The sequence below is a fragment of the Staurois parvus genome, unplaced genomic scaffold (genome assembly GCF_062004578.1).
Source record: "Staurois parvus isolate SC_StPar_1 unplaced genomic scaffold, SC_StPar_1.0 ptg000070l, whole genome shotgun sequence".
In the NCBI taxonomy this organism is placed as follows: domain Eukaryota; kingdom Metazoa; phylum Chordata; class Amphibia; order Anura; family Ranidae; genus Staurois; species Staurois parvus.
In genome coordinates this window covers 556991-583110 of record NW_028317866.1, presented here as the reverse complement: position 1 = coordinate 583110, position 26120 = coordinate 556991, and the positions used below count along the sequence as shown (strand labels likewise).

Genomic DNA, 26120 nt, shown 5'->3' with positions numbered 1-26120 from the left:
CAGGCTCTCTCCTGAGCTGGAATGTGTGCATTTATTACACATAGAGTGGCTCGGCCCAGTTCCCTACTCCCTTGTCAGCAACAGGAGCTGATGGCTACTGCTGCTGCCTGTGTGAAGAGAGGAAAATCAATACTGGCTGCAGACAGACACAGGGCTGGATTGATATAGAACTAAGGGTGATACACTTACAGAGACATTTTTTATATTATTGCAGGTAATGCATTAAAGCAGAGTTCCACTCACACTATAAAAAAAATAAAAGTCAATAGCTACAAAAACTGTAGCTGCTGACTTTTAAAAAACAGCCACTCACCTGTCCCATGATCCCCTGGTGTCCTCCCCGCAGCCCGTTTCACTGGCCGTCTTCTCTCCCTGGCGCTGGCATCTTCAGTGTGGGAACCCGGCTGTAACAGCTTGCTGCTTCACAGATGGGTGCCCATTGCACATGCGCGAGTAGTGTTTTGCTTCCTGAATGGCCCCGTAGTCTTCTGGGACCTCTCATGTGTACCAGAAGACTACAGGGTTGGAGGACAACTTCCGCTTCCGATCGCCTTGGCGATCACAGCGAAAGTGGGAGCGGGTAGTTGTCTATTTCGGGTACCAACTCCATCCCCCCCTCTCCCCAAAGGTGCCAATCCTTAATCGGGAGCGGGGGACCAGTCTTTAAAGCGAAACGTCCCCTTTTGGGTGGAGCTCCGCTTTAAAGTTAAAAATGTATTGCCTTTTAAAACCACTCTTTTTGGACAGAATCACGTTTGCTGGACAGCTTGGCTTGTTGATAAGCATGGAAGAATAAAAGATCTATTGATAGGATTAACAGGTAATAGAACTATGTTACTATGTAGGACTCAAAACTGATATATTAATGCTAGTGACAGACTGTGTCATATACAGTGGGGATCGAAAGTTTGGGCACCCCAGCTAAAAATTTGTATTAATGTGCATAAAGAAGCCAAGAAAAGATGGAAAAATCTCCAAAAGGCATCAAATTACTGATTAGACATTCTTATAATATGTCAACAAAAGTTAGATTTTATTTCCATCATTTACACTTTCAAAATAACAGAAAAATGGCGTCTGCAAAAGTTTGGGCACCCTGCAGAATTTATAGCATGCACTGCCCCCTTTGCAAAGCTGAGACCTGCCAGTGTCATGGATTGTTCTCAATCATCATCTGGGAAGACCAGGCGATGTCATTCTCAAAGGTTTTAAATGCCCAGATTCATCTGACCTTGCTCCAACAATCAGCACCATGGGTCTCTTCTAAGCAGTTGTCTAGAAAACTGAAACTGAAAATAGTTGATGCTCACAAAGCTGGAGAAGGCTATAAGAAGATAGCAAAGCGTTTTCAGATGTCAATATCCTTTGATCGGAATGTAATTAAGAAATGGCAGTCATCAGGAACAGTGGAAGTTAAAGCAAGATCTGGAAGACCAAGAAAAATATCAGACAGAACAGCTCGCAGGATTGTGAGAAAAACAATTCAAAACCCACGTTTGACTGCACGATCCCTCCAGAAAGATCTGGCAGACACTGGAGTTGTGGTACACTATTCCACTATAAAGAGATACTTGTTAAAATTGAACTTTTTGGCCGGAATGAGCAAAGGTACGTTTGGAGAAGAAGGGGCACAGAATTTAATGAAAAGAGCCTCTGTCCAACTGTTAAGCATGGGGTTGGATCAATCATGCTTTGGGGTTGTGTTGCAGCCAGTGGCACAGGGAACATCTCACGAGTAGAAGGAAAAATGGATTCAATAAAATTTCAGCAAATTTTGGATGGTAACTTGATGCCATCTGTGAAAAAGCTGAAGTTAAAGAGAGGATGGCTTCTACAAATGGATAATGATCCTAAACACACCTCGAAATCCACGGGGGATTACATCAAGAGGCGTAAACTGAAGGTTTTGCCATGGCCTTCACAATCTCCTGACCTCAACATAATTGAAAATCTATGGATAGACCTTAAAAGAGCAGTGCGTGACAGACAGCCCAGAAATCTCAAAGAACTGGAAGACTTTTGTAAGGAAGAATGGGCAAAGATACCTCAAACAAGAATTGAAAGACTCTTGGCTGGCTACAAAAAGCGTTTACAAGCTGTGATACTTGCCAAAGGGGGCAGTACAAGATATTAACTCTGCAGGGTGCCCAAACTTTTGCAGACGCCATTTTTTTGTTTTCTGTTATTTTGAAAGTGTAAATGTTGGAAATAAAATCTAACTTTTGTTGACATATTATAAGAATGTCTAATCTGTAATTTGATGCCTTTTGGAGATTTTTCCATCTTTCCTTGGCTTCTTTATGCACATTAATACAAATTTTTAGCTGGGGTGCCCAAACTTACGATCCCCACTGTATGTCATTTTTTATTTTTCCCATAGTTACAGAAAAAATATATATTTTTTGCTTTACAAATAAGCATTATTAAATGATAAAATATTATAAATAAGCATTTACTACATGACAGAATGATTCATATATGGTCTTTCAGATTAAGAGCAGAGTAGCTTGTTTTGCAGCTTGCTTTGCTTGATTGAAAACCTGGAGTACAGTTTCTTTTCTTACCTCTGCTCTCCATCCTGAAGGCTGCAGTAAATGTCTTGGGCTGCCACAAGACCCAGGTGTGCGCAGGATATGGGTGGGGAGGAGGGGTTCTATAGGGGGGGCACATGTTAATTCACATGTATCAGTCATTGGTCGGTTTTACAATCACTTCTGCTGGAAAGTCCAACTTCAAAATGTAAACAAACCCACAACTGCTGCTGAAGCCACATTCTGTAGTTCCGTGGATCTTACAATGCCGGCAGTAAAAGGGTTGAAGCTGAATCAGGCAGAACCAAATTTATCTTTACATGCAGGTCTGAACTCCACTTACTAGAACATGTAAGGTTTTTTTTTCTCTGCTTCTGGCCCCAGTTTTCAGCAATCCCCCTCTGTGCTCAGTACACTGCAGCAATAAAATGTTTCTTTTTTTCTTTTCTTTTTTTTTTACTGTTGCAATGTGCAGCCATACCCCTGGTTCACATATATGCGACCGTGCGGACTGTGTTTTGCGCGGGCACGAGAGCCCATTCATTTGAATGGACTCCTGTGCCCCATGCCACACAGGGAAGAGGTCCCTGCACTTCTTCTGAAAATGCAGCCCGTACAGGAACCTCGGTTCACAGTACGGGTGCGTTTTCCAGTGCGGGCGGCGTGCCATTAGAATTAATGGCACCCGCTCACGGGTCCACATTTCTCTGTGCGGGTGGTGCGGCTGCACAGATTTTCGTGCAGATCCGCAGCGCACCACCCGCACAGATGTGAACCAAGCCTTACTGTAGGCCTGGAAATCAGACTTGGGATTGTAACAATCATCCAAAGAAGGCCACACACACAAGGCATGGCCACAGCAAGGAACTGTCAGGGAGCCGGCTTGGCTGAATAAAATTTTTTCGTGATGTGACGTTTTCAGTGTGGTTACACCCCTTTAGCACCTGATGGATAAATGCATGCACTAGCTGTATGGATTTGAGCACAGGGATCTCTTGTTTGTTGTATTGTTGGGTCAGTAGCCAGACCTGAACCTTGTAGCTCTCCCCATTGTGTCTTTTCCCCTATGCTAGCATTGTGTCCACAGTAGCACTTGTGTAGGCAGGGCAGAGTAGGACTGGCCATAGAGGGATTACTTTGACGCAGTTGGCCAGCTTAAACATGTATTGCAATGTGTGTGAACCAAATGTCCCTATTTGTTGCATAGTTTGCTTGAAAGGGTATATACCAGTGTGCAGAGGGTCCTTCAGAATTTCTAGAGTTAATGTGGTTACACCCCTTTAGCACCTGATGGATAAATGCATGCACTAGCTGTATGGATTTGAGCACAGGGATCTCTTGTTTGTTTTCAGTGTGTGGACTTCTTCTTGGATGTTTTGGAATATATGTACAACTTCTTTTTTTTATTTTGAAAAAAAAAGAATACATAAAAAGTATGCAGCCTTCTTTGGATGTTTTGTTGCAATCCCAAATGAAAAAGGAGCATTATCAGCCTTACAGAATGGCTTCCTGTAGACATATCCAGTCAACCCAGCCAGCTCTGTATGCTTTGGAAGGCCAGTCACATCGAAGACATCTCTTTAATTCTGGGGCAGGGAGAGCATTGTGTTGGAAGAGGAAGAGTGTAGCTTCAACTCTCCAGCAACACCTGCCATTCCAGTTCTCCTCTACTGCTCTAAACATCTGAATGTCCCCTCAGGGGTGGGGACAGTGAGAACAAAAACACTACAGCCACCCTGCTCGTCTCTAGTGGTGGGGCAATACATGGATCTCACCCATTTGTTGAATGCAGAACAACTTTCTCCTGTGTAAATGCGGCTGTTAGTCCAGTCCCTCTATACTACACAGCACAAAGTCCTGTAGATGTTGGTTGCCACAGAGCTGAGGATGTTGGGAATATAGATAACACAGCAGGCAAGTCATTGTGTGAAAAAGTAGTTAAACATAAAGTATCAAGAGTATAAAGGAGAGAACAGCAAAGCTTGTGCTATCTGATTGCTAACCGTGTGTCTGTGCGCAACTTCAACTCTGAGACTAAGTCTTCATACACACTTGACGTTTTTGGCTTTTGACGTTTTTTTTCTACAGCCAGTAAACCCCCCAGCATGTTATCCTATGTGTCCATGCACACATAGACATTTTTTGGCTGGAAAAAAAAACAGGACTAGTGGGTTTCTAGAGGAGTTTTTTAGCTGTAAAAATGCTCTAACGCTGATAAAACGTGGCAAAACACGGTGAACTGCCACAAACCGGCGTTTTTGGACTTTTTTTACCCCCCAGTTTTTTTGGGTAAAAAAAACTAAAAACGCGAGAAAACACCGCTAATAGCGGTAAAAAGCCTCTAAACGCTAATGCATAAACGCTAAAAGACTCATGTTTTTAACATGACTTTACATAGCTAACGTTACCAGCATTATCAAAACATCCAGTGTGCATGAGGACTAATAGGTATAGGACAGTGGTGGGCAACCTTTTTTTTCAACTGAGCCAAATCTCGCCAAAACCACGATTGAAATTTATTTTGAGAGCCACATTTTTAAAACTGAAAATACATAGGATGGTACACTGTTTTTAGTTTCAATAAGTTTTTATAGTAATTCATCCCCCATAGTAATTCATCCCCCATATTAATTCATCCCTCATATAGTAGTAGTAAGTAAGTAGCAAGTAGTAAGCCAAGTCCCCCCTGTGTCAATTCACTTACCTTTGCTCCGCGCGTTCTTCTCGCCGTGTTCCCGCGCCGTTCCGGTCTTCAGGGCGGACTGTGAGAGGAGCCTAGCTCCTCTCACGTTCGTCACGCTGCCCCGCCTACACACATCCTGACAGCCAATCACTGGCTATCAGGATGTGAGTGGCAGCGAGACTGGCCAATCATTGCATTTGAGCGCGCTGCCCTGGCTGTTTTTTTTTTTGGATCACGCTGCAGAGCCCCTGCCGCCCGCGAGGAGGGAGGGGAGCGGGCGCCCGGCACACAAGAGCCGCATTAAAGCGTGTAAAGAGCCGCATGTGGCTCGCGAGCCGCGGCTTGCCGACCACTGGTATAGGATACTGAACTGTGGAGCAGAGCAGGTCCAGACTAGCAGAGCATTGTTAACACAGGAGAAAGTGTTGTTCTGTATTTAGTAAATGGGAGAGATAAAGGGTTGCATACACACTAAAGTATTGCAGTGTACAGCATACCTGCAGAGTATGAGCTGCATGCAGTTGCAGATACTATGTATTGTACCAACACTAGCGATGAGCATGGTCACTCTGCTCTCTCCATCTCAGCATCCTTAGCTCTAAAGCAACTGACAGCTGTAGGATACATAACACTGGAGAGATCTGCCATTTCTTCTTTGCACTAATGTCTCCAGTTGGTCACCATTTACAGAGACTGTTAGAGATTAGGCTTTTAGGTGGAAGCCCTGCCTTAGTGTGTACCCCTCCTCCTGACTCCTGAAGGTTAGAAACCCTTTTGCAGCCCCTCCAGTGACATCACAGGGACTAGGAAAAGGGATTATACAGCACAGGGACAAGATCATTAAAAAATACCAAAGGATACTAGGAATGTGAGGGAGTTGTAGTTATAAGGATTCTTTTAGGTGATAAGTAGCGTAAGGACTCGTGTACACAGAGCGTTTGGAAAATTTCTGACCGCTGGAAACTGACTGCTAGATAAAGTGGGTTAGAAAACGCCAGTTTAGCCATGTTTACATACCACGTCTATACACATTTGCATTTAGAAGCGTTTTTTAAAGATACACGCGTTTGGCGGTTGAAACGCCAGTAAACTTTACTCCTGAACACGATTTTGGTGCTTTCAAGAAAATGCCTGTAAACTCAACTGCCTGTAAACTACTGTAAACGACTATGTGTACATGGACACCTAGGAAAACATAAAGGAGAGTTCAGGGGCTGCTGAAAAAAAGGCTCAACTGCTCCTAAACGTCAGTTTAGCAGCTGAAGTGTACATGAGCCCTAAAGCTCATGTACACTTTATTTTTTTTAATATACAACCTAAGACCCATCTTCACCTCCAAACTACTGGAAAGTCCAAGTCTGAAACCATCTGAACTGCTATGTCAAAAAATTATTTTCTTCTATGAACAGCTATTAGTGGCATCCTGCTGGATGCAGTATATTAAATCTCTCCAGTTTTGACTTCAAGCAGAGAATTTCCCAGTTTATACACTGTGTTCTCTCTGCTACGATCCCATGGAGAGCAGTGACATCTCATCTGTGTTTAGTGGTACAGAGCCCTGCGACTTGGGTTAGGTCAATTTTCTGAGGAATCCTTACAGAATTTTCATGTCCAGAGCTGTTGGAGTTTTCTGTCCAAGTCTCTGAATACTCGAAGTTCTGCGTTTTGAGCAAGCTATATTTGTGCTGTGAGGATGGTTCTGCTTGTGCTGTGAGGATGGTTCTGCTTGTGCTGTGAGGATGGTTCTGCTTGCAAGCGATTGAAACGCCCTCTCCAGCTAACTCTTTCTGAGTCTGTCAGATATCCGCCAGAGAAGTTGTCAGATGTTGAGTCTATCCCTTCCCAGGAGGAGGAGAAGGATGTGACTCCGCCAGCTGAATTTTAGTCAGAAGCTATTTCAATGAAATGGTTTTCTTTCTCATTGAGGTTTTACTCTAAATTAATACGTTTCCACTGTTGCCTTGTCTATGATGGTGTCTCATCTAGGTTCCCATAGGCCCAGATGATTCGCCAATGTTTTTTTCTTTTTTATCCACTATTTAATGAATTTACAAGGATTAGATACAACTGGTCAACTCTCTGGTGTTTCGTCTTAATTCGTTCTTAATTTCTAGACTCCTTTTAACACACTTTATTTATTGCGTGGATCAGATGACTGCTGCGTCAAATTTTATGTGCTGCATGCCAGCCCTTTTCTATCTCGGACATTACTTTCTTCTGTCCATATCAATAGTGCCATCTGGCTTAAGGACTTGTTGGTTTGTTCACACTAAGCTGCTTGCCTATTGCAGATTCAGTCTTCCCAGCCTGGTGCAGGTCTACAATTTTGTTTTTGGTGTCCTTCGACAGCTCTTTGGTCTTCACCATAGTGGAGTTTGGAGTGTGCCTGTTTGAGGTTGTGGACAGTTGTCTTTTATACTGGTAACAAGTTCAAACAGATGCCATTGATACAGGTAATGAATGCAGAACAGAGGAGCCTCTTAAAGAAGAAGGTACAGGTCTGTGAGAGCCAGAAATCTTGCTTGTTTGTAGGTGACCAAATACTTATTTTCCACCATAATTTGCAAATAAATTCTTTCCAAATCAGCCAATGTGATTGTCTGGATTTTTTTTCTCATTTTGTCTCTCATAGTTGAGATCTACCTATGATGCCAATTACAGGCCTCTCTCATCTTTTTAAGTGGGAGAACTTGCACAATTGGTGGCTGACTAAATACTTTTTTGCCCCACTGTATGTGAACCAGGGGTAACTGCTAAAGTTTGATAATTTGACATAGTGTACATTAATTACACATGAGACACTCTGGAAACTTTTAAAGGATTCAGTTTTGTTGTGATGAGGAGGTTTGTCCATACAAAGGTACTTTGTTAGAGGCTTGCATTATTTGCTCCTGCTAGTGGAAACCAGTTTTCAGTGTAGGGGACAACAAAAGGTATACTGGTTTTGTATCTGGCAGGGCCTTTTGCTGATCATTTTTATCTATTTAATGTGAAACTCAGGTAGCCTGTCAACATACATCAAAGGCTTTTCCAGTAACACTGAAGTGAGACCTTTCCTATTGTGGTCAAGGTTGGGTTATGGTGTTAGCAAGAACACAGTCCCCGTTATAGCTAGAAAAGGTAGCATGCCACAAAACTAATTTGCAAAGGCTCTGTAAAATAAAGATCAAGCCAAGATCAAGATTTTCTCCTCCGTAATTTTGTTCTGTTGCTAGATGTCCTCAGTCTGATGACAAGCATCATTCAGCCAGTGTCTTTCAAGCTCAGGTCACCCTGGATCTACATCAGCCTATGACTGGACAGTGAAAGGAGGAGCAGTGATGGGCCCATATATTTGTCACTCTGCTTTCTCTTCCTATGAACATGCTTTATGTCAGAACATGAACTCATTGGCTTCTTGTTCTATGTCTTCCTCTCACACTCTAGCCCTACTGTAAAGGAGAAATTCAGATACTTACACTGTCTACATTTAAAATACAGTTATGATGTAATAATGAATACCATACTGCATTCATGTATGTCTTTTATATCTACAGTCAGGTCCATAAATATTGGGACATCGACACAATTCTAACATTTTCGGCTCTATGCACCACCACAATGGATTTGAAATTAAACAAACAAGATGTGCTTTAACTGCAGACTGTCAGCTTTAATTTGAGGGTATTTACATCCAAATCAGGTGAACGATGTAGGAATTACAACAGTTTGCATATGTGCCTCCCACTTGTTAAGGGACCAAAAGTAATGGGACAATTGGCTTCCCAGATGTTCCATGGCCTGGTGTGTGTTATTCCGTCATTATCCCAATTACAATGAGCAGATAAAAGGTCCAGAGTTCATTTCAAGTGTGCTGTTTGCATTTGGAATCTCTTGCTGTCAATTCTCAAGATGAGATCCAAAGAGCTGTCACTATCAGTGAAGCAAGCCATCATTAGGCTGAAAAAACAAAACAAACCCATCAGAGAGATAGCAAAAACATTAGGCGTGGCCAAAACAACTGTTTGGAACATTCTTAAAAAGAAGGAACGCACCGGTGAGCTCAGCAACACCAAAAGACCTGGAAGACCACGGAAAACAACTGTGGTGAATGACCGAAGAATTCTTTCCCTGGTGAAGAAAACACCCTTCACAACAGTTGGCCAGATCAAGAACACTCTCCAGGAGGTAGGTGTATGTGTGTCAAAGTCAACAATCAAGAGAAGACTTCACCAGAGTGAATACAGAGGGTTCACCACAAGATGTAAACCATTGGTGAGCCTCAAAATCAGGAAGGCCAGATTAGAGTTTGCCAAACGACATCTAAAAAAGCCTTCACAGTTCTGGAACAACATCCTATGGACAGATGAGACCGAGATCAACTTGTACCAGAGTGATGGGAAGAGAAGAATATGGAGAAGGAAAGGAACTGCTCATGATCCTAAGCATACCACCTCATCAGTGAAGCATGGTGGTGGTAGTGTCATGGCGTGGGCATGTATGGCTGCCAATGGAACTGGTTCTCTTGTATTTATTGATGATGTGACTGCTGACAAAAGCAGCAGGAAAAATTCTGAAGTGTTTCGGGCAATATTATCTGCTCATATTCAGCCAAATGCTTCACAACTCATTGGACGCCGCTTCACAGTGCAGATGGACAATGACCCGAAGCATACTGCAAAAGCAACCAAAGAGTTTTTAAGGGAAAGAAGTGGAATGTTATGCAATGGCCAAGTCAATCACCTGACCTGAATCAGATTGAGCATGCATTTCACTTGCTGAAGACAAAACTGAAGGGAAAATGCCCCAAGAACAAGCAGGAACTGAAGACAGTTGCAGTAGAGGCCTGGCAGAGCATCACCAGGGATGAAACCCAACGTCTGGTGATGTCTATGCATTCCAGACTTCAGGCTGTAATTGACTGCAAAGGATTTGCAACCAAGTATTAAAAAGTGAAAGTTTGATTTATGATTATTATTCTGTCCCATTACTTTTGGTCCCTTAACAAGTGGGAGGCACATATGCAAACTGTTCTAATTCCTACACCGTTCACCTGATTTGGATGTAAATACCCTCAAATTAAAGCTGACAGTCTACAGTTAAAGCACATCTTGTTCGTTTAATTTCAAATCCATTGTGGTGGTGTATAGAGCCAAAAATGTTAGAATTGTGTTGATGTCCCAATATTTATGGACCTGACTGTACCTACATTTAATCGTTAAACTAATCTATACAGGCTGATTATTACAACACAGAAATGTTTTCATTGCAAAAAACATGATCGCCATGTACGTGGACTGTGTATTCATTAGCAGAGGTGAACAGAAAGTTAGGTGACTCACTCAAGCATTCTCCTGATTCTGTCATTCAGATAACCCAGAGCTACCCATTGCTGCCTCCCAGGAGATCATTTAGAACGTACTTAGTGAATGTTAATATTGAGTGAATTGAGACTTATCTGAATGTATGATTGCTTCCAGATTCCTCCATGTATGGCCAGCTTTTGTGTTTCAGACTAGTCTGATTTTGTGTAAACCAAGGTACGTGTATAAACAGCATGGTAGGCAAGTGATTAAAGGATAAGTTCACCTTTGGGATACGTAACACGTGTTCCACCTGTTTTTAGGGTGGAATATGTAACATGTTCCCAACTTCTGCTGCTGCCCAAACCCCAACCCGCTCCATTGTGAGAGAAGTACAAGGGGAAGTTCTAGCTTGCAGTATTTATAAAATGCACGGCCATGGGGCTCCTTAGTGGCTGTTGGCATGTAGTTCTCAATGAATTACTATGGCGCTGTGTTTTTTACCTGCTAAAAAATGTGGATTTATTATTGTTGTGCAAAAGGTGAACTTATCCTTTTAAATCAAGCTCACAGCGGCCACACTGATACGAACTAAGGGCAGTATGGAAGGAAACCAATTAACCTACCACTATGTTTTAAGAATGCGAGAGGAAACCAGCGCAAGTAACACAAACTTGGAGTGTACACAAAAACTTTGTGCAGCAAGTGGCTCAGATTTGAACCCAGGACACAGAGCAATGTAAGAATGCTGTCAGCAAAAGAACACACTTAGTTAATCCTTAAATGGGCCTATACATAAAGTTCTGCCAATGCCCTTGCTTTGATGGATGAATAAGAAGTATTAGAAGATCTGAAATACTTCAGGCTCCGTTTAGCATTAAATATGTATTATTATGACCAAAGGCCTTGGCGTTTATGTGGTCAGCACTGCAGCTACCTTGCAGCAGCATGTTCTCCAGGAATGGTATTTTGTCCCTATGTTAACCCTTTAGTTGTTCAAACCAGCAAGACTTTTAATGTGTCTTTGCCTATTTCTCACTGGATTTAATAGGTCTGCTCTCTAGCTGCAGTCAGTACAAGATGTCCCACTACTAGTCTTCAGTCTTTTATCTTCCATACGTTAGCAAGATGTTTAACAATGCTATTCCTGGAAACGTTCTGACAGTACTAGTTATGTTTAAAGAAACAACATACAGTATTTCAATACTGAGTTTGAAAAATTATATTTTTTATAAATACAAAATTACTACTATAGTGCTTTTCTAATTCCAAAATAAAAATGTATTTGTTAATACATATGTAGCTATATAGATCATTTTTTTTTCAACAGGGCTCCTTTTTTTCTTAAAAATTTGAATAGAAGCCGATTAGGTTTTTTCTTTCAATTAAAAGTAGGAAAGAGGATATGAGGTGTCCCTTGAGAATATAAACACTGGTTATTCAGATACAGGCAATAAAGTGTCAATACCAACAAAACCTTCCCTGATTGGTTCAGGCAACAGTTCCCCTTTTGCCCCAGTTTTGGTAAAGGGCCCACTACTTTTGTCTGTAGCCACATGAGAAAACATAAAAAAGATGTAACTATTAAAATAAGTAAACATCAAGCACAATAAAAACAAACATGCAGCATCCTGCTAATGTAGCCACAATCAGTATTAGAAATGTGAACATTTTATGAAACCTTTTTAGTGCAAAGGGTTAGTCAGGTGACTTCCCATTGGAATCCTAATTTTTTTTATGGCCAGGGTGATGGAGGGATTCTCTTAGCCTGAGTGGCTACCAGGGTAGAGACTGGGTAGGCCCTGCTGCCAGCAGCAAGCCTATACAAATGTGGAACAGTGGCATTAGGTCATGGCCATATAAAACATCATTGTGATGATGTACTCACAGTGGTAGAATAAATCACCAGGGAGGAAAGGATGGCAACAGAGGTAGCATTCATTCAGCCTATGGCTGAAAGATTAGAGGAAAAAGGTTCTTTTTTTACCTCTGAAAAATGTAGGCATTACAGAAGAGTGTTTTGGGAAAAACCTCTGCAATGTGGATGTAAGCAGAGCACTTCTTCCCATGCAGATATATATCTTTGTGCCCAAAGTTCAGCTTTAAAGGATAAGTTAACCTTTCGTAACATGTTACACCCATATTCAGAGTGTAACATGTTGCGATCAGACCGGTCCCAGCTCCCCGCTTTGACAAATAGTGGGGGATCTTCTCCCCCCGCTAGCTGTCAAATTTTAAAAAACCTGTGAAGGAGAGACTACAAGTCCCGATAGCCTTAGCGGCTGTTGGCTTGTAGTCCTCAATGAACTACCACGGCACTGTGGAGCGCCGTGGTAGTTCATTCTTACTGTCAGTATATCTGCTTGCTTGTACATCCCGTACAGGCAAGTAGATATACTGACAGATCTGCATGGCTCCAGCGATCAGCATGCTTGACAGCAGGAGTCCTCAAACTAGGGCCCGCGGGTCAGATACGGCCCGCTGAAGACCTTTAGCCGGCCCGCCGGGCCAGCCAAAACGGGAAAAGAAAAATCGGGGGGAAAAAAGAGAAAAAACCAGCGCCGGCAAATAGCTAGGCTGCTTGCTAGGTTCTCGGCTGCGAGGACCCATTGAGGGGCAGCCTGCAAGCACTGGATTTCATTTGCTGCAGCCAGAGGAGCGACAGGACAGGAAAGGAGGAGAGCGCACCAGGTACAGTGCATTGCGATGTCCAGTGTATCAGTGCACAGTACATTGCGATGTCCAGTGTATCAGTGCATTGCGAAGTCCAGTGTATCAGTGCACAGTGCATTGCGATGTCCAGTGTATCAGTGCATTGCGATGTCCAGTGTATCAGTGCATTGCGATGTCCAGTGTATCAGTGCATTGCGATGTCCAGTGTATCAGTGCATTGCGATGTCCAGTGTATCAGTGCACAGTGCATGGTAGTGCACAGTGCATGGTGGTGTCCAGTGCGTTACAGTGTACAGTGCATGGCTGTGTCCAGTGCGTTACAGAGTACAATGCATTGCGGTGTATCAGAGTACAGTGCATTACAGAGTACAATGTATTGCGGTGTCTAGTGCGTTACAGTGTGGAGTTCATTGCGGTGTCCAGTGTATCAAGAGTACAATGCATTGCGGTGTTCAGTGTATGAGAGTACAGTGTGTTACAGAGTACAATGCATTGCGGTGTCCAGTGTGTTACAGTGTGGAGTGCAGTGCGGTGTCCAGTGCACTACAGTGTACACTGCATTTTGTTGTCCAGTGCGTTAGAAAGTACAATGCATTGTGGTGTCCAGTGCGTTAGTGTACAGTGCATTTTGTTCAGTGCGTTACAGTGTACAATGCATTGCGGTGTCCAGTGTATCAGAGTAGAGTGTGTCACAGTGCATTTTAAATATTGTTTTGTTTTTTTCCTGTTTTTTGCACTACAAATAGGATATGTGCGGTGTGCATAGGAATTTGTTCATTATTTTTTTCAAACAATAGTCTGGCCCCCTCACAGTGTGAAGGTCCGTGAACTGGCCCCCTGTTTAAAACGTTTGAGGAGTCCTGCATTACAGGCTCTACCTGCAAAAAATGTGCATTTATAATTTTTTACTAAAAGGTGAACTTATCCCCTAAGGTAAGGTTGGATGAACGTTCTAGTCCTATCAATTGGGTTAAACTTTGAGGAACACTATGGAGTTAATTTACTAAAACTGGAGAGTGCAAAATCTGGTGCAACTCTGCATAGAAACCAATCGGCTTCCAGGCTTTTTTGTCAAAGCTTAACTGAACAAGCTGAAGTTAGAAGCCGATTGGCTACCATGTACAGCTGCACCAGATTTTGCACTCTCCGGTTTTAGTAAATCAGCCCCCATGAGTAGTATGTAAATAACCTTCTGTAGTACTGACACCGTTTATTATAGAAACACATTAAAGGACAATGGAGGTCCCAGTTCAGTGACATGACATAACGTTTCTCACAAGCGCAAGCAGCAGGGCTGCAGTGCAGCTGACAACTCTTCTACCCATTTAACAGCTTGCTTTTGGATTCCAGATTCTAGAAAGAAAGAAATCTGCATGGTCCAATTACAAAAGAGCACTTGTCTGGCACTGACCTACACTTGAGTCAGCAGTTCCACTTAAATCATTTATTCAATTAATTAAGCAGAAACAGAGCAGACTACACAATAGACAGCCCATTGATTGATACATTAGTGTCCTGATTTCTCCTGGCCATTCACCAGTCTTTAGGACCTGGAGTCATTCAACTGCATTTTAGCCCGTCATAACAGCAGCCTCCTTGCCTCGCGCAGTGCACTGCGTTGCACTCTATAAATAGGATTTACTGGACATAAAAGGTTCTGCTGCTATAATAAAGTGTACGTACCAGACACAGTGATAGATTGCACATGTCAATTCTAATAGGTTTTCCACAAGACATGTGATGTCACTTGGGTGAACACATTGTTTTATGTCTAAACCAGGGCATAACTCATCTTTTTATGTGCTGGTGTTTATGGCATTATGTTATGTACAAGCTTCTCATCGTTTAGACATGTTTATGGAGATAAATCTTCCATGGACATTCAGCTTAGTGCATTATTTCTGTTTTGCAGAATCACAAGATTTATTATAATTTAAAAACAAATGCAGTTTACAAGACAGAGAGTAGACCTACAGAGGCCATATACCATGTCGAGCATAGCCAGTGATGATCAGGAGAACATTTAGCTGGACTGAAAACATGCTGATAAGAGACCGAAGTGATCTCACACACAGAAATGTATATGTAACCTTACAGTGTAGGTATAGCCAAAACTTTTTTTTAAATTTGGGATACAGTAAGTAAAAGTTTTAAACGTTTTCAGTTTATTTCTAGCTGTGTACAATAGGAGAGACCAGGGGCGGACTGACAACTCATGGGGCCCCCGGGCAATAGGGGATCATGGGGCCCCTGTGTCCTTGTCCAAACTCAAAAAAGCCTATGAAAAAGGTACCAGGGGCATCTCATGGGGCCCCCTACTGACCTCGGGCCCTCGGGCAGTGCCCGAGTTTCCAAATGGTCAGTCCGCCCCTGGGAGAGACACAACAGGAAGTTAGAGGGAATCTCCAAAATCTCCCCTCTTTTTCTGGGGACAACTCAGTAGTTTTAGATATCCATTCATTTCTCAGTGAACATGGTCCACAGGACAATTAGAAAGGTGGAGCTCCACAATGCGGGACACAGACAGCAAAAAAAGCTTAGCACAAGGTCCAACCCTTCAATATTTTCAACAAAACTAAAAAGAAAGTTTTACCTAGAGATACACTTTAAGATCCATTTGTGGAAATTACAAGTTGTAGAGAAGCACAGTCGTGTAGGTCCTTGTGCATTGGGAATGTGCTCAAAAAATAGACAACTGCCATTCTACCTGTTGCTGTCTGTAAAATTTTTGTGCTGCAATACCCAGATTAAATCTTAACTTTTATATCAGCAAGAAATATCTTAAGTTACCCTTTTCTATGGAGGTATTTGGATCTACTCAGTAAAGGATAACTATCTTGAGAAAATATGGAAAGTGCAACTGCTGAGTTTTCATTTTACAATTTTCTGACTGGTGTGTTAACTGTAGCACTTTGTCAGTAACCTTGAACAAATAAGCACAAAATGACTCCTGATTTTTCTTGAGCTGCTCAGTACCAAGGCTAGCAAATTCAGGAGGAGGTCAGGAGGTCAGCAATGGCAGAATCCATGTAATTCTCAGGAAAGGTTTACTTTTGCAGAGGTATCTTCTTCCCTAACCAAATAGAGCAATAGCGGTGCTGAAGTCTATTGCATCCCATAGAAGCATGGGGCCATGTGTGGTCAATAAAAAAGGGGGGAAACCAAGGGGGGGGGGGGGGAGCCTCTGAAGCAGAAGTCCTAATGAGAACAAACAGAAACTAGAAAAATTATATTTATTATCAAAGTTGGACCAATTTTGTCCAAAATTGTTCAATTTTGATAATAAACATAATTTTTATAGCCGCTGTTTGTTCTCATTAGAACTTCTGCTCCAGAGGGTCCCCCCGGTTTCTCCCCTTTTTATTGCATACTTTCTGGTCCTGAGAACGCCACCGTGGGATTTGGTGAGTCGGCGAATTACTCATAATATTTGAGATTTTCCTTTTTTTTGGGGAATATATCCTAGTAAGGCATCCCAATTTTCTTTTATGTTATTTTTCTATGCCATGTGTGGTCAGCCTCAAAGGATAACTGTATTTTTAGGATAACTGCCCTTCTTTACAAAACAACAGTAACAGTCATATGTGAACCAGCACTTACATGTATCCATAGAAAGTTATCTTTATCGAAATATCAGAAAATATAGCAAGCACCAAATGTATTTTGGGCAGGCAAGCTTGTAATAAACCACTGTGGCTGGCTATGATTTCAGAGTCTCCTTATGGCACCACTCAAGCCTGACGTTTGGCCAGTTGGGCAGAGAGCACAGCACTGTGGAAAGGTAAACATGTTCCTCCATAACGATGAATACAGATTTTTTTTCTTAAATGATGTTTTTATGCGTTTTTTAGATGAATCGAAATTTGGCCAGTTCAGCAGAGACCGGGCAAATCAAATTCGATCAATGTGTGGCCTCTGCAACTTGACAGCAGTCAATCTAACGATTGACTTCTGTAGAACAGTAATGTTGGAAAATGTTTCTCAATCTGTGTATTCTGACAGCAGAAAGTCACCACTGTCAGAATACCTCTCAGTGAAGAGGATTCCTCTATGCACTTAATGTGTGTATGAAGGAATCTGTTCTGTCTATGGCCAGCTTTAAAGAGGAACTGAACTCTGACATTTGTGCCCAAAAAAGCAGGCAGCAAGCAAAAATCTACCTGCAACTAATCGTATTATTATTATTTTATTATTATTATACAGTATTTATAAAGCGCCAATACTTCGCTCAGCGCTGTACATTACAAAGGGGGACAGAACATGTGACAGAACAATACCAATACAATGCAAAACATGAGGGGATTGAGGGCCCTGCTCTTTCGAGCTTACAATTTAGGAGGGAGGGGATGGTGGCACAGGAGGAGATAGCTGTGGGGGATGGGGTGGTAGGAAGAGTGGAGGAGGTCGGCAAGTTAGCAGGGTGTGGGGTAGGCTTCCCTGAAGAAATGGGTTTTCAGGGTGTACCTAAAGGAGAGGAGAGTAGGTGATAATCTGATGGGTTGGGGCAGGGAGTTCCAGAGGATGGGTGACACCCTGGAGAAGTCCTGGAGGCGGGCATGGGAAGAGGAGACCAGGGAACTAGAGAGAAGGAGGTCTTGTGAGGAGCGGAGTGTGCGTATAGGGCGGTACTTGGATATTAGGTCAGTAATGTAGTTCGGGGCAGTATGGTGGACAGCTTTGTACGTCAGTGTATTATTCAGACTTACCATGCAATGTGCCTTAGTGTGGAAGCAGCAATACTGGTAAAGGCAGAGCTTTGCTTGCTTATAAGTTATTAATTATAATATAAATTGATTATAATTTTTATATAATTTATAATAACTTCCAGCATAGAGAACAGTGAGCAGCACAATAGTGATATCACCAGATCTCACTACAAATCTCCTGAGAGTAGCAGCCAGGGACAACAATGCCTTAGATTTCAGACTTGCTGGCTGTAGGCACAGGAGAGCCTAGGCATGCTGATATCCTAGGAAGTTTACTACTGGGTTTTTTTTCAGGAAGACTTCAAGACAGAAACAATATTTTTTTTACAGAGCAGCTTAGCCACAATTATTGTTTCTAGATGTTCCCTATACCAGAGCAAATCTTAACTTGAGTTAAGGTCTAATTTAACTTCTTCTGATCCATGGTGTTGATCAAACCTGTTAGGATCCTTTCACACGGGGTGGAATCTGCTTTGCTTAGTAGGGAATCTGTCCACTATTTCCAGCAGAGTGGGCTGATGACAGGTCCGTGTCCGCTCCGTGTTTGCAGAGCAGACACAGACCGAGCCTGCTCTGTTCTATGGCTTGTTTACACCCGTCTGCCATCTGATCTGATCCGCGTAGATGGAGAAGGATGGATCCCCTTCCGTTTTTTTTTTTGTTTTGTTTGTTTTTTTACAGACCAGATTGGATCGGAGGTAGATGGGTGTAAATGTACACAAGTCCATTTACATCCACCAGTCCATAGGGATACATGGACAGACCCATCAAGTCTGCCTGAAACTGACGGGCAGACCTGTTTGGATCACCCATGTGAAAGGGGACTTAGGCTGGCCATACACTATACAATTTTCTGTCCAATTTCCTTTAGATTTACCTTCAACTATGTAGTGCAAAAGCCTGCCTAATTATATACAATTGAAAGTGTTGTTAGATTTGATCTCATATTATATGGTTTTTGGTAAATCTAAACCAAAAATCTCAAGAAAATTGTACAATGTATGGCTGGCCTTATTTTGTCTGTACCAAATTCACTTTAACTAAATATGCTTTACTAAATCTGGTGCACCTGTGCATAGTAACCAATGAGCTTCTAACTTCAGCTTGTTCAATTACGCTTAAAACCTGGAAGCTGATTGGACAGCTGCACCAGATTCGGTGTGCACCAGTTTTAGTAAATCTCCCCCAGTATGTCTAAAGTTTCTCATGCATGTTACAATATGACTTTGTATTTACCATAATAATTCCAGGGCCCATCAGACTGGATAGAAGGTGGATGGGTTGTAGGTAGGAAGGCCCTCACATTTTACAATTTTAATAAATATAAAGGAAATTGTATAAATTGCAATGTGTATAGCCAATGTCAGACTGAATTAGTATTACATGAGAATAAAGATGACAAGACAATTCTAAATAATACATTACTTGCTGGCACCTTTAAAAAAAAAAAAGGAAGAAAATACATTTCTACTGTTGCTTCTTGGGAAACAACTGTCAAGCTTTTTCCACAAATCTAATTCGTCGGAAAATGTTTTTTCCCAGTCACGAATAAAGAATGCTTCCTATTCTAATTAATAGTAATTGTGGCGATTTCAAAATGTTTCCAAGATTTCCTCACATTTGTAGTATAGAGATGTGGGTGAATAATTCTTTATATGAATCAGAGAACACACCCTTATCTTCCAAAGATTGCTCAGTATTTAGTGTTAATACAGCCCATTGCTCTGCCAATATTTACAGACATCTCTGCCAACTATAAATACTTCAGTTCATTAACCACTTGCCCTCCAGAGGATTTACCCCCCTTCCTGACTTTTTGCAGTACAGCACTGTGTTAATTTAACTGGCAATTGCCCGGTCATGCAACACTGTACATGAATTAAATTTATGTTCTTTTTTTCCCACAAATAGAGCTTTCTTTCGGTGGTATTTGATGACCTGTGCAATTTTTAATTTTTTGCGCTATAAACAAAAAAAGAACGACATTTAAAATAAAAACCAAAACAATATTTTTGACTTGTTGCTATAAAACATATCCAGTAAATAAAAAATAAAAAATCTAATTTCTTTATAAATTTAGGCCAAAATGTATTCTTCTACGTCTTTGCTGAAAAAAAAAAATCTCAATACATGTAAATTAATTGGTTTACATGAAAGTTATAGCATCTACAAATAGCAGTATATATACTGAAATTTTAATTTTTTTTTTGTATACTAGTAATGACGGCAATCAGTGATTTATGGGGGATTGCGGCAGGCATTCTGACACTGAGTGGGAACTGACTAACTGCCACTGACATCCCAATGACACTAATACAGTGATTAGTGCTAATAAAAAGCACTGACCCTGTACTAATGACACTGGGCAGGAGGGGGTTGACATATAGGGCGATCAAACGGTTAACTGTGTGCTATTTTACATAATGTGTGTATTTTACTAGGGAAACATGCTGCTGTATATTTCTCTGCACAGCAGCATGTCCTTGTTTACACACAGGTCTTTCCCATGTCAGCTCTACTCGGTGATCCCTGGGTGCCAGCAGGGAATCTCCAGCCGGGACCTCTGTGATTGATATCCCTAATCATAGGGCACCATGCACCCTACCCGGAAATGCAAATCACGTGTATATATACGTGATTTTGTGCCACCCTGTAGCAGTAGTTCTACTATAGGGTGGCAGGAAAGTGGCTAAAGTATAACCAAAGGGACAGCTTTTTTTTTACTTTTGGATGGAGTGGAGAGGGATTAGAATCCCTGTTAGTTTTATTGCTGTCTGTGCCCCTGTTAGGGATATTCACCCTCTCCATTTGTTCTGTTTACCATTATCATTGAAAGTGAAAGTAAAAGAAAATCCCAAATTTTGGGTTGTCCCCAGAAAAGTAATAGAGGGGAAATCTTCCAATGTGGACACTAGTTCTGGTGACCTGGGGGAACCCAAGGAATTCCTTTAGTTTGCAGGGATTTCTTCCCACTTCCTGTTTGGCTATGTAACAGAAAGTGAAGGGAAATCTCCGCAGATGGCAAAAAAAAAAAAAAATCAGACAGGGTATAACCCTCCTTTTCTCTATCCAAATTGAAAAATAATGTGTTGTCTAAAGCTCTACTTTAAGAGTTCACTTGTACAGTGGGGCAAAAAAGTATTTAGTCAGCCACCAATTGTGCACGTTCTCCCACTTAAAAAGATGAGAGAGGCCTGTAATTGGCATCATAGGTAGACCTCAACTATGAGACACAAAATGAGAAAAAAAATCCAGACAATCACAGTGGCTTATTTGGAAAGAATTTATTTGCAAATTATGGTGGAAAATAAGTATTTGGTCGATATCAAAAGTTCATCTCAATACTTTGTTATTTATCCTTTGTTGGCAATGACAGAGGTCAGATGTTTCCTGTAAGTCTTCACAAGGTTGGCACACACTGTTGCTGGTATGTTGGCCCATTCCTCCATGCAGATCTCCTCTAGAGCAGTGATGTTTTGGGGCTGTCACTGGGCAACACGGACTTTCAACTCCCTCCAAAGGTTTTCTATGGGGTCGAGATCTGGAGATTGGCTAGGACACTCCAGGACCTTGAAATGCTTCATACGAAGCCACTCCTTCGTTGCCCAGGCGGTATGTTTAGGATCATTGTCATGTTGGAAGACCCAGCCACGTTTCATCTTCAATGCCCTTGTTGATGGAAGGAGGTTTGCACTCAAAATCTCACGATACATGGCCCCATTCATTCTGCCCTGTACATGGATCAGTCGTCCTAGTCCCTTTGTGGAGAAACAGCCCCAAAGCATGATGTTGCCACCCCTATGCTTCACAATAGGTATGGTGTTCTTTAGATGCAACTCAGCATTCTCTCTCCTCCAAACACAAGTTGTTTCTACCAAACAGTTCTATTTTGGTTTCATCTTACCATTTGACATTCTCCCAGTCCTCTTCTGGATCATCCAAATGCTCTCTAGCAAACTTCAGATGGGCCCGGACATGTACTGGCTTAAGCAGGGGGACACGTCTGGCACTGCAGGATCTGAGTCCCTGGCTGCGTAGTGTGTTACTGATGGTAGCCTTTGTTACGTTGGTCCCAGCTCTCTGCAGGTCATTCACTAGGTCCCCCCGAGTGGTCCTGCGATTTTTGCTCACCGTTCTTGTGATCATTTTGACCCCACGGGGTGAGATCTTGCGTGGAGCCCCAGATCGAGGGAGATTATCAGTGGTCTTGTATGTCTTCCATTTTCTATTACTCTGCTCTACTGTGGCCAATGAGACTCAGGTATTCCCCCATTTGCTGCTGCCATCTTGTCTTTCTTCACAGAAGATGAGGCCGGGCTGTCAGTCACAGTTGGCATGTCAAATACACCTGTACCATTAGCCAGGTGGAGAGGTTAGAAATGACTATAACGAGAGATCTGTTGACTTCTGATATAAATTGAACATTTCATATTTGTAACAGTGATATTTAGCTTTTGTGGACTAGCCATTCTCAACCAGAGGTCCATGGAACCCTAGGATTCCTCCAGAGGTTGCTAGGGCTTCCTTGAGCTGTGGCTGATTGATCACCCATTTGATGTTGCCTGTATAATTCTTGGCAGAGCTAGTGGCACAACACCAATGTTCTTTTTAGCTGTTTGTAAGGGTGATATTATGGACTGCATTATTTCCACCTATGTAAGAGGCATTTTCTTATGGATCCCAAATTAATTGTCTTTGCTAGCGGTTCACCTGGATCAGAAAGCAATAATGAGGGTTCCTCTGGGGCAGGGCTTAACAACTGATCGATTGCAATCTACTAGTAGACCGTGGCCAGGTTTCTGGTAGACCGCGGTCTGGGCTTGCTGACTCGCCATCACAGAGCATCAAGCAGAGCGCAATGGAGAGGGAATACTTGTAAAGTTGGAGCTGCAGTAAGGAGCAAGAGCTGCATAAGCTGATGCCTCTTTTGTAGTGCTGGCTCCTGTTCCATGCGGAGTGATACCAACTGCACTCCACCTCTTATCCCAGCTATTGGTCTCCAGAGTGGTGCCAGCAGCAGGAAAGAAGAGATCTTTAGGTCAGCGTGAAGCAATACACTGGGCATAATAGTATAGGGCTGCTTTCACACTCATGTGCTGCGTTTTACCCACACCTCAGGTGCAGTGCATTGTACCGGCAGCTGTTCTGTGGGTTTGCTGCTCTTAGCCTTGGCCTTTGTTTTTCAGAGGAGTGCTGGATATTATATCTGATCTGATATTATTATAATCAGCGTGTGTTTGACAGATGGTGAGGAGGTGATGTGTTGCCAACTCACCTCCTGATTTAAACCCATGATTGCTGTGCAACGCACAATGATTGCGACTCGGTAGTACAGCAATTAAAGGTTTCTAAATCCACTAAAATCATATAGTAAAACATTACTGTATCAAACCATCTCACATACATTTTGTCCCGAGTGCTTTGTCCTGTGCCCTGTCTGCATATTGACTTTTCTTTCTGCCTTGAAACTGAGAAATGTCCATGGCGTCCAAAAATCGTCCCTTTAGGTCAAAAGCGGTTTTAGACCAGCTAGAGAACAGCGATAGTAAATCAGAACCACTTGCAGAATTGAGTGATAATGATTCGTGGGGAAATTCGTCATCAGATACTGAAAACGATTTTGCGACTTTTGCTCAGTGATGTGCGAACTTGGCGCTATATTTCAAATTTCAGTGTTTTTGGTTTGATTATATTATTGAATTAAATGTATTATTATTGTATGATTATTTTTTATGATTATTTATTAAATTATAATTTATGATTTTGTGTTTCAAGTTTTAACATACCCGGGACTAGACTCTTGTTCAGACAGATTTCAGTGAGTTATTCCTAAAAATTACAGGCCTACAATAAAAAAACTACATATTTTCATGCAAAAAAATGTACCGCTTTGAGCACAGAAATACTGACAGAATTAGACCGCTAGGGAGGCTGCGGTTGCCTAACCCTGCTCTGGGGTAAAAATAATAGCAAAGGCTGGTTTGGACTGCACAGTTAGGGGAAGAACAAGTGTGCTGAAATTGCTGATAGGGAGTATTATGAATGTACCACTGTATTGATATGCTTGGGGAACAGAAAAATTAACTTTAAGCCCTGGCTCAACTGGTGAGACTTTGACAGTTTCAAATCGCACAAGTCCCACCTTATTGTTGGCAATAGAACCGTTCAAAACGGTGAAACGCCAACTTTGCGGTGCCACACCGATTTAAAGAAAAGGTTCCTGCACTATTTTTTGCAATTTCAGATGCGACTTGCATAGACTTGCATGAAGTTGCACAGATGTCTGCCAAGTCGCACCTGAAGTCGCACTGACATGTGGCTTTGCAATCGCGTGACTTCAAAATCAGATCCAGCGTGAACCAGGGCTAAAAAAAGATAAAAGGATCAAAACACCAAGGCACACAACATACATAAATGGATTGTTTTCTTTAATAATGGCTGAGCATATACTGTAATGGATTTTTTCATTTTATTAACCATACTTCAGAGGCCAAACAAGATTTTTACTTTTTGACATTAGGTACCACAGCCTCTGAAGGAAACTGATACATAGGGGTGTTTTTATAAAAAAATTTGCATAGCATTTCATCATATGTACATTTTTCCGTGCAATGTTTTTTAGGCTCTTTCTTGTGCTGGTTGAATGTTGAAGTTTTTACTGATTCAAAACTAAGAATGCAGCAGTTCCTATGATACTTAGTGCCATCCACAATGGCCAAATTTTCCATTTTAAATCAAATATTCGACCAGCTCAGGAAACAACCTAATAACGTTCAGGTTTTTGTGTTCTACTCACACAAAACAAATGTGCATGCACTTTCAGTGAGTGGGCTAGGATTTTTTTTTTTTTTAGAATATATGTGATTTATTTACTCAGCTTCCTCTTTTCTTTTCCAGCAACCTGAATTTTTGTGCCTTGAATTCAATGAAGCTAAACTGAATGAAATGTTGAAGAAATTGTCAGAAGTGGAGGAGAGCCTTGCTGCATTAACACAGATCAGTTAATCAAGCACATAGAATGTGTGTTTGTTATAATAAAGTATTATGAAAAAAACAACTTTGTGTGTTGGGATCTATAATAATCTGAGCAGACATCTTCCCTCCTTATAGATTACCTGCTTGTTGTCTTCACATTGCAATGTAAAGCTGGCCATACACGTGTAGATTTTCGTATGATTTCGAAAGATTTGTAAGAAAAGTCGTATGAACATTCGATGAATGGACAAATGTCATTTGAAAATTATCTTTTGCTTTTAACATTTGATTTTAAAAGGAATGGAATTTCTGAGCGATAACCACATACACTATCCGAAAACTTGTTTGATCGAGAAGTTTTCTTTCCTGCCCCTTTGAATTTTCCCATCACTGCTGTTGAAAACGAACATCGATTTGACCTCACTAACAATTAGAAAATCAAACAGATATTCTTGAAACGAAAAATCTAGAATGAAAATCAATATGTGTAGGGCCAGCTTTACATTTTTGTAGATAAATACTTTATGCTGTTCATTTATTACAGCCTGACGCCTCCATCACGCTACTGCGATTTTTCCTGTGTCTGCCTTCGCACTGCAATGCACGCATGCATAGAAATCACATCATTCTCTATGATGCCCATTCAAATCAATGTAACGCACACATGTACATGCATTCTTGGTGTGTTTTTACAGGGTTTTATGTTTAACAACCAGTCTCCTCCTACAAAAAAAAAAAGCATGAAAACTCATGAAAAATGCACCTAAAAATACACTGAAAACTCATGAATATGCAGCAGCACTGGTGTGAACCTAGGCTCAGACAGTCACAAAAGACCAGGATTGTGTCAAATGCACTATGGATTCTATGATTGATTACCGATTTTTGCCATATATGCCTATGACCAAAACTCTGAGATACAGACAATGTGTAGAGGAATCCATCAAAGGTTTCACTTTACAAGAACTGGTGTTAAACAGAGCTTTTGCTGTGAGGAGGCAGTATTTTTCTGAGCATTGTCTGGAGGCCTAAAGAGACCCTGTCAACAACTTACAAAATTTTGGTTAAAGGCACAGAAAAAAATTAAGCTTTGGAAAATGCCAGGACAGTACATATATCCCCCAAGTGACCCCTTTTTGTAAAGTAGACAGTCCAAGGTATTTAGTAAGGGGCATGGCGAGTTTTGTGAAGTTATTTTTTTGTCACAATTTTTTGGAAAATTGTTACATTTAAAACAATTATTTTTTACATACTATGGTGACTGTGCAGT

At 41.6% G+C, this 26120-nt stretch overlaps 1 protein-coding gene across 2 annotated transcripts in view; it reads left to right on the top strand.

Annotated features, from left to right (window-relative positions):
- Positions 1-24932, top strand: part of COMMD1 (copper metabolism domain containing 1) — a 231951-nt gene extending 207019 nt beyond the window's left edge. The window contains exons 3-4 of one of the 2 annotated variants that reach the window (XM_089669179.1): positions 16882-16950; positions 24773-24932. In XM_089669179.1, the coding sequence (XP_089525305.1) occupies positions 16882-16950; positions 24773-24880 (177 nt within the window). In that variant the 3' untranslated portion in view covers positions 24881-24932. The remainder of the gene's footprint in view (positions 1-16881; positions 16951-24772) is intronic. The other variant, XM_089669180.1, reaches the window with a different exon arrangement.
- The last annotated feature ends 1188 nt before the right edge of the window (positions 24933-26120 follow it).